The following is an 8608-nucleotide window of genomic DNA, read 5'->3' as shown; positions in this document are numbered from 1 at the left end:
CAAGTTAATGTAGAGTGGGTGAGTAGGTTGGCGGTTATTAGATAAAATTGTCCTTCATGTCATTTTGGCATTTTCGTCCGAGAAAAATGACTAAAAACACCTAGTTTGTGATTGTATATTTTGTTAGACCCATATGGTACTATTTTTTTTGTTCAGGGTCAACGATGTTACAAACACAAAAGATAGGGACCTTTCATGCACTTCCCTGTACATAAAAATATTCTACTTCATAAGATAGATACAAGTATAAAAACAAAAAAAACGTGTAATTAATCTTTACGTTTAGACCACCTAGTAATTGGGAATAATTGATTTATTCCATTAAGACTAATTTCCATAATTATCGAGATTTGATTAAATATGGTTCCCTAGAGAGTCTAAAGAAAGTAGGCCTGCTTATTCGGCCGGTTCCGGTTCTAACTAAATCGGTTGACCGGTTAACCGATTTTAAATTTTCATAAATCCTATAACCGGAACCGATATGTAATTTTAATCCGAATTTATTTATAATTTTAAATAGTTCAATACTAAAAAAATAATAATCCAACATCTAGAAATATAACAAATAATACCTAAAAATTCAAATCAATGCACAAAAAATACAAACCAACAATACAATAATATTCATATATGGATAAGAGCGATGCCAAGCATAGTAGCTAGGACTAGTTTATGTTAGCAATTTTAAAAAAAAAATAAGTTTTAAAATTGAAACCATTTTCCCTTTTTGGCTAAACAAATATTCATTGGAATTTCCAATACTAATTGATCTTGTTGTGACTTTTTAGTTTATAACGGAAAAGTTAATAAATTATTCACAAATAGGTTAAAATCGTATGTTAAATGAATTGTTGCATAAATTTGTTATAAAGTCAAATTTCTATCATATGATAATATTAATTGCATTTGTATAAATTCTTTTGGAAATTAAAAACAAACTTAAGAAGTCCTACTCATTGTAGTTCATAAAAAATAGATTAGGGAAATAATTGTAGATTCAAAGTATCTCGGTTTAAACATTTTAAATACTTCAGAAAACAAAGCTCGCAAATCTAACACTATTTAAATCTAAAACTCACTCAATGTTTCAAATTATTTTACTTTAAATCAAAATTAATTAAATTAAATCGGATTTATTAGTATATTAAATTTTTTTTAAAAAATAAAATTGTATTATAATCCGGTTCCCGGTTAGGAACCGGTTGGTTCCGATTCCGATTTTACGGTTCCGATTCCTCAATTAACCGGCCGGTTTCGATTCTGATTCCGGTTAACCGAGAACCGAAGAACCGATTAAGCACCCCTAAAAGAAAGTCAAAATTATAGGAACTTTCAGTATATTCCCTCAATTTGTTCATACTTGACCTATTTCACTTAATCATACTCGTCTTTTTCTATTCTTTTTTCTTTTCTCTAAAATGAAATAATAAAATTATCCTTATGATTTATACAATGTTTTATTATATAGTACTTGATTTAAAGTATTATAATCATTATCTAAATTTTTCTATAAACATAGTGGATCCTATTCCTAGTATTAAATTAATAGTGGTTTCCATAATTATAGAGATTCATTGTCAACTAATTTCTCTTTACAAATTAGTGGATCCTAGAATTAAAGATATTTACATAGTTATAGAGATTAATTATTAAATTAGTTAAATTTTTATTCATATATGTATATAATAAATAGTGTTTGATTGGTAGATCTAACATACTACTGCTACTATATTTTAGCTACATCATACATTTAGCTAAGTTTTATGAATTTGTAATTTTTGCATATAAAATTATGAAGACTATTATTTGTTTTTCTTTCAATATAAAAGTATGTAATCTTGACCCAGCCCAAGCCCAAGCCCAGCCCAGCACGGCCCGGCCTAGACCAACTTGCTAACTGGGCCTGGACTGGGCTGGGCTCATATATGCAAACCAAAACCCAAGCCCGGACCAGCCCGACCCAGACATGGGCCTGGGTCGTGCTGGGCCTAAATATCAGTGGGCCTCTCCGGGCCCGGGCCGGGCTGGGCTGGGCCGGCCCACTTGACACCTCTAGCTATAACCTCATTGTGGCCCATCCGTAATCCTCGAACGTGGGGTGGAGTCGCCGTGCTAGATCCAGCTTCATCATCGGCCCAATCGGTGACGCTTCCACCTTCGTGTTTTACTATCATGTTATGCAAGATGATGCCCGCATACATGACATCAGCGATGACTTCCTTGTACCAGAAACGCGCTGAACCTTTCATTATTGCCCAATGCGCTTGGAGCACACCAAATGCCCGCTCCACATCCTTCCCCATGGCCTCCTGTCGTTGCATAAATAAAGCTCAGTGATGATCCGTTGGGCACCTGATCGTCTTCAAAAATACAGGCCACCTCGGGTATATGCCATCGGCCAAGTAGTACCCCATATGATACTTGCGGCCGTTTACAGTGAACTCGATGGTCGGGCCATTGCCATTGCATTGCTCGGTGAAGAGATACGATGAATTCAGGACGTTGATGTCGTTGTTCGACCCCGCCACACCGAAGTAAGCATGCCAGATCCAAAGCCGATGGTCAGCGATGGCTTCGAGGATCATCGTCGGGTGGCTGCCCTTGTATCCACTAGTAAATTGGCCTCTCCACGCCGTCAGACAATTCTTCCACTCCTAGTGCATACAATCTATGCTCCCTAGCATTCCAGGAAAGTCGTGCATCGTCTCATACATGTTCATCACGGCCTGGCAATCGACAGTATTCGGCTTTCGCAAATATGTGTTCCGGAAAGCCTCCACAACTCCTCTACAAAATTTCTTCAGGCACTCACGGGCAGTTGTCTCCCCGACGTGAAGGTACACATAGAACATGTCCGACGTGGTGCCATAGGCCAACTATCGGATCGCAACCGTGCACTTCTGCAACGGCGTAAGTCCGGGTTTGCCGATGCCATCTTCCCGTACTGGAAGTATTGATCACGTGCCTCCAATGTGTGGATAATGCGGAAAAAAGAGATCCCGCCGCATTCTAAACTGGCGGTGAAAAACCGTTGGGCCCTACCGTGGTTCCTCGGCAAAATAGTCTGCGAACAGACGTTGGTGAGTTAAGTTGTGCTCACGGCAGACAAACATCCGACGTCGAATCGGCCTCTGGATTTCTTCCGCCGCTTCACGCTCGCATACCACTTCGGCCAAGCATTCCGCTGCAACCTCATGAACGCAATCGAATAAGGCCCGAGTAATGCCCGCTAAGGTACTCCAGTCGTCGCCGCGTCTCATTTATTTAGTGAGAGACAAATTGGTGTGTGGGGAAAAGAGAATTGATGAGAGATGGGAGAGAAAAGTGTGGAAAATGGAATGAGAAATGTGAGGTATATATAGATAAGAAATTAAAAAAAAAAAAACGAATTGCATCATCCGCGTGACTCGCAATGGGGCAGACGATACCGCGGACGCTGCATGTTCCGACGCCATCGTCCGCGGACGATGCATCGGGTATCGTCCTCCTTGCTACAGTGGCGGACGGTAGCACGCTCGATGCATCGGGCGGAGAGTCCGTCCCACTGTGGATGCTCTAAGCGTGACGGGTCATGTTAAAATGCATATAGTATCCAATCTAGAACTAAGACTAATCCTACACCGTTAGATCTTATAAGCTGATTTTATGCTAAACTAATGGGAATTACAAATCTCATTTGATAAAGCATCTATGTTTAGGTGTGGAATTGATATTGTTGAATTGGAATTGGTGGAATTGGAATTCATTTCCAAATCCACACATTTTTGTGATACCGAACAGCGGAATTGGAATTGAAGGCTTCAATTCCAATGCCTTCAATTCCAATTCCAGAGCCCCAATTCCGCGGTACCGAATGGAGCCTTAAAGGAAATTTTAAGATACCTCTACTTTGCATCAATAATTACAGTATTATTTATAGAATAGAAAAATATAAACAGAAACTAAAATACTGCAATGCTTGTACCTGCTGGTCTTAAAGTAGAACAGTAGAAAAAACTTGCGCTAATTATGGGTGTGAGTTATTGGGTAGTTGGTGACATGAAGACATATTAATCAAACTATATAAGCTCACACTTTTTCACAGTACTTGGGTATAAGTTCCCTTGTTCGTCCACTATTATTGTTGTATGAGACATTCCAATCTTCTAAACAATTACACCAACACAGCTCTAGAAACTTGATGATCTGGAACTGGCCTGAAGTTCTTGAGGCTCAAAGTCTTGCCTGCAGAATTTGGTACAAGTACAACCAACTCAATTTCAAACTTCTCCCATTTAATTCTTTTTCTATTTTTAGTATATAATACTCTTCCTCTTATCCTAATTAAAGTATTATTTTATACGGAATTTAAGGAAGTTTTAGTTTAGTGATTTAGTAGTATAAAGAAAATAAAATAATTAAGTAAAAAATTAAATCAATAAGGTAAAGTTAAATAAAGTAGAAGATAGAATAAAATATTAGCAAATCAAAGAGAAATTAAAAATGTTAATTTTTCCATAAAGAAAAATACTCCCAACTAGAGTGGACAACCAAAAAGAATACTCAACTATATTGGGACATATGGAGTAGTAATTACTTTTTTTTTTATTTATAAAAAAAGTATTACTACTTCATTTGTCGTACCGATATTAAGACATTTTTTTCAGCATGGAGAGTAAGGAATAAATATTTAGTAAATTAAGTAAAGTGAGAATAAAGAAATAGAGAAGGAGAGTGAATAAAGTGGATACGTAGCGAGAAAAAAAATATAAAAGAGAATAAAGAGAGATTAAGTGAATATGATTTTGCCAAAAATAATTTGATTCAACTAAACAATGGTACATAGAGAGGAATATTAAGAACATAGTAGTAGAATTTTCACATTACCGCAGCATGCCAACTCTTCAGTGCTTCAGCTATATCCACTCTGACTTCAAAGTTGGAACTTGTCAAGTAGCGTTTGTACAACACGAAGGTCTAGTTGGTTTCCATATAAATTCTCTTGTTCTTCTACTATCTTTTTAGCTGACACCACAAGTGATTTATTGCAATATCTCAAATAAATTGATTTCAGCATTGCTATATCTCCAACTTGTGATGGGATCTCATTCAGTTTATATAAACTAGAAAGATGAAGTTGTTGGAGAAGTGGAAAGAGAGAGTTATGTGTGACAATCCAATCTTCTAGACCATCACTATTGGCCAAATTTAGAAACTTGAGGCTTGGAAATTGGCCTTCAATTGTTTCCCACTTGCCTGTTTTGAAGAAACCATTTCGTAATACAAATTTCTCAAGTAGAGGCAATGAACCGATTTTGTCCAATAAGCCCTCCAACTCCACATCAATAGATGCATTAACAATCAACTTCTTGAGTGATTGTGGGAACCTAATCCACTGCCAGCACTCACCATTTCCACGTTTGGTCCAGCAGCGAAAGTTTTCCAATTTACTCAAACATTGAAGATATCTTAGACACTTTTCTTCTTCCTCCATTTGTTTCCCAAGGTAGCTTATATGCAATACCTTGACATTAGGAATTCTTTTAACCACCTCCTCATCCAAATTCAAATTCTTTACTCCTTTGAGTGTTTGCAGATTCTCCATGATAACAATGTTATTGCCGCCTCTAGGAGGAACCGGGAGAATCACCTCGGTTAACTTAAACTCGAGATGTCGAAGTGCATGCATTTTCCAAATTTCAGTCGGTACGACAAGATGATCCCAACAATAAATAATCAATGTGTGTAGATTCCAAAGTAGCTCAATCGAAGACGGGAAACTGGACTTCTTACGAACGCAAACAGCAAGATAACGAGAGTTCACCAATTCAAACACATTTTCTAGGAAATAAGCACGACTCCTAGTATCTTCGTCAAGTGCTTTCAATATCCTCAGCAATCTAAGATTGTGAGGCAGTCGAACTTCTACGTCACCGCCATCATAAATGTGACAATCACATATTATGGAACGAGCATATAACAAAGATCCCAAAACTTCACTTGTTAACAAATTTGAACCTTTAGGTGGAAAAACAACCCGGCGTTTGGAATTATTAGATGGAGGATCATCTCTTATGACATAATGAAACCCTTCTTTTTCCGCTTCTTTCAAACACATATCTCTCAACAAATCATGGATCTTACAAGACTTAACATTTCCAATAGACCCCAACTCATCAACTAAAATGAGATTTCTATCAACCAACTCCTTAAAGTACTCTTGCGCAATTGTTTCCAAACATTTTCCACTCCTTAGTTTCAAAAATCCTTCAGACACCCATAGCCTTTCAAGCATCGATACACGAATCCTACGATCTTCCTCAAATACAGACATATACAAAAAACATGGCTTCAAATAGTTTGGCAAATAGATATAGCTCATCCTCAATATTCTCAAGCACAAATCATCATTACTACTATTAACAATTGAATTCAAATTTTGATCTACTCGCTCCCAATATGCTCTCGTGTGCTCAGATTTTGCCAAAAGTCCTCCAATCGTAACAATTGATAAAGGAAGCCCTTTACAATTTGCTACAATATTCTTGCCAATATTCTCAAACTCAATAGGACAGCTCTCTTTCCCAAACACAATCTTAGAAAACAAATCCCAACTACTAGCCTCATCCAGAAACTCCATATCAACTCTATGAGACCCATTCAATTGAGAGCTCAAGTTTGACATCCTAGTTGTTATAATTATTCTACTACCATTTTCACAATCAGGAAAGAAAAATTTTATCCTCTCCCACGCATCTACACTCCACATATCATCCATTATTACGAGATACCTTCTGCCATATAAAACCTTGAAATTTTTTTCTCCCAATTGATTGTTATTCAGATGGCTCAAATTTTCATTCCCACTTGCTTGAATATAAACTTGTTTAAGTGTTTCTCTAACATTATAAGTTTGAGAAATTGTAGTCCAAGCACAAATATCAAAATGCTCCTTAACAAGTGCATTCTCAAATAAACTTTTGGCAAGAGTGGTCTTACCAATTCCGCCCATGCCCGTGATGGGGATGATTTGGCGGTTAATTTGATCCCGAGTGAGCTCATCCAAAACTTCAAGAAACACTTGTTCAAAGCCTACCATCACGTTTTCGGTGGAATACGACGTCGTCAAGGGAGCAACAGGCTTTTGCTGCAACTGAGGTTCGACTGCAATCTTTTGCACCTCTTTCGTGATTAGATCCATTTCTTCTATCACTTTTTGTAGATTAGTGTAAAAGCTATGATCTTCAACAATTGTGGATTGTTTATCAATTTGAACCACAATCTGGGCTTCAATAATATCCTCAGCTGCATAAACTGCATTAGCAATGCGACGCTCCAATGGATCAGCTTCATGGCTATCGGCAAATGGGGAAATATAAGTATCAAGAAACTCTTGCAAGAAGGTGACATTTTGAGTAAGAGAATGAAGTTGTGGTTTAGGGATGGAAATGGGAGGGGAAGAGTGTTTGTGAAGGGTGTCTATAATATGCGTAAGAGAAACCAGAGCACCATAAGCTGCCATGATAACTCTTTCAACGAAATTAAAGAACACATCCAATTCGAATAGCAACACTGATTCCCCAAATGGCAACTGTTTATAGCATAAAAAAATAGTAGAATCACGTGCAGTCGTGCACCGTTATTGATATCACATGAGTTGGATACAGCTAAGATATGTCGACGATTCAATGGGCCCTACACTTTATTATCCCAAATTAGGCCTAGATTGGCAACCGCCTAATCTAATTATTATCTCCATTAGAGCATTAGAGCATCCAGTGGACTCGACCCACTTATATTAATTTTTTATTCACTGCTTTTTCCTAAAAGTAGAACACTCACGTCAATATTCATCCGCGAGGACCTGATCATTTCTTAATTTAAATACTTTAATTACTAAAAATCTTTCTACAATATAAAAATACATAAAAATATAAAAATTATATAATTAAATCCTAAAAAATAAAAATTACAAACTTAAAATGCTCAAAAATAAAAATTACAAACTTAAAAATCTTTTAAAAAAATACATAATTAAAATTCTACAAATTAAAAATTATTACATAATTAAAGGCTAAAAAATACCCACGTGGAAGAACTAGTTCTCCGGCCCTATCCCCAATGTTTGTCGGAGACCTCGTATCATTGCCCGATGCGCTTCAAGTTGCTCGGGAGACATGTGAGATGTCTCGGCCATATTAAGTTGAGCCAAGAGGGTCCACAACTAGTTGGTGGGGGGTTGAAGTGGCACAAAGGGAGCGGGAGCAGGGGCGGATGGTGTCGCGGCCCGTCGGCGGTTAGCCGTCGCCTTCTTCCTTCCTTGCGACCGGCGTCGGGAACTGCTCGAGCCGGTGTCGGGGCTACCCTAGTTAGTTGCGGCAAGCTAGCTAGCCACCTCATCCTCGCCGGCTTCGGATAGGGATACCGACCTCGACCGTTTGTTGGAGGAGGATGTTAAGCCACCCTTATACTTCTGATGATGACGCACCTCGTGCCAAGCGCTTAGGTACTTGAACGGTTTGTGATATTGGAATTGGTAGGTCGCCATGGTGGCAGTGATGATGTTGAGCTCGCTCCTGCCGCTCCCCGCCGACCGCTCTTCCTAGGGGTAATACTAGGAATGAGTATT

General features: G+C 38.0%; 2 protein-coding genes across 2 annotated transcripts; both read right to left on the bottom strand.

Moving 5' to 3' along the window:
- Window positions 1-1988: 1988 nt before the first annotated feature.
- On the bottom strand, window positions 1989-2585 carry LOC125195140. Its single transcript, XM_048093336.1, has 2 exons — window positions 2373-2585; window positions 1989-2309 (listed from the first exon to the last, which is right to left on the bottom strand). Exons 1-2 carry the CDS (start codon window positions 2583-2585, stop codon window positions 1989-1991), a joined length of 534 nt encoding a protein of 177 aa, XP_047949293.1.
- A 1269-nt stretch (window positions 2586-3854) lies between these two features.
- On the bottom strand, window positions 3855-7525 carry LOC125214374 (putative late blight resistance protein homolog R1A-3). Its single transcript, XM_048115377.1, has 2 exons — window positions 4867-7525; window positions 3855-4224 (listed from the first exon to the last, which is right to left on the bottom strand). The coding sequence occupies exon 1, from the start codon at window positions 7499-7501 to the stop codon at window positions 4913-4915; it is 2589 nt and encodes an 862-aa protein (XP_047971334.1). The 5' UTR covers window positions 7502-7525; the 3' UTR covers window positions 3855-4224; window positions 4867-4912.
- Window positions 7526-8608: the final 1083 nt, after the last annotated feature.

This window comes from Salvia hispanica, chromosome 1, assembly GCF_023119035.1.
Source record: "Salvia hispanica cultivar TCC Black 2014 chromosome 1, UniMelb_Shisp_WGS_1.0, whole genome shotgun sequence".
Taxonomy (NCBI): domain Eukaryota; kingdom Viridiplantae; phylum Streptophyta; class Magnoliopsida; order Lamiales; family Lamiaceae; genus Salvia; species Salvia hispanica.
This window is presented reverse-complemented; position numbering and strand designations above follow the sequence as displayed.

Bases quoted from the DNA above. Each gene is read 5' to 3' on its own strand.
- LOC125195140 (XM_048093336.1), bottom strand. From the start codon at position 2,585: ATGATCCTCGAAGCCATCGCTGACCATCGGCTTTGGATCTGGCATGCT. The intron at 2,310-2,372 runs GTATTTTTGAAG...ATGCAACGACAG, and splicing joins GCATATACCCGAGGTGGCCT to GAGGCCATGGGGAAGGATGT.
- LOC125214374 (XM_048115377.1), bottom strand. From the start codon at position 7,501: ATGGCAGCTTATGGTGCTCTGGTTTCTCTTACGCATATTATAGACACC.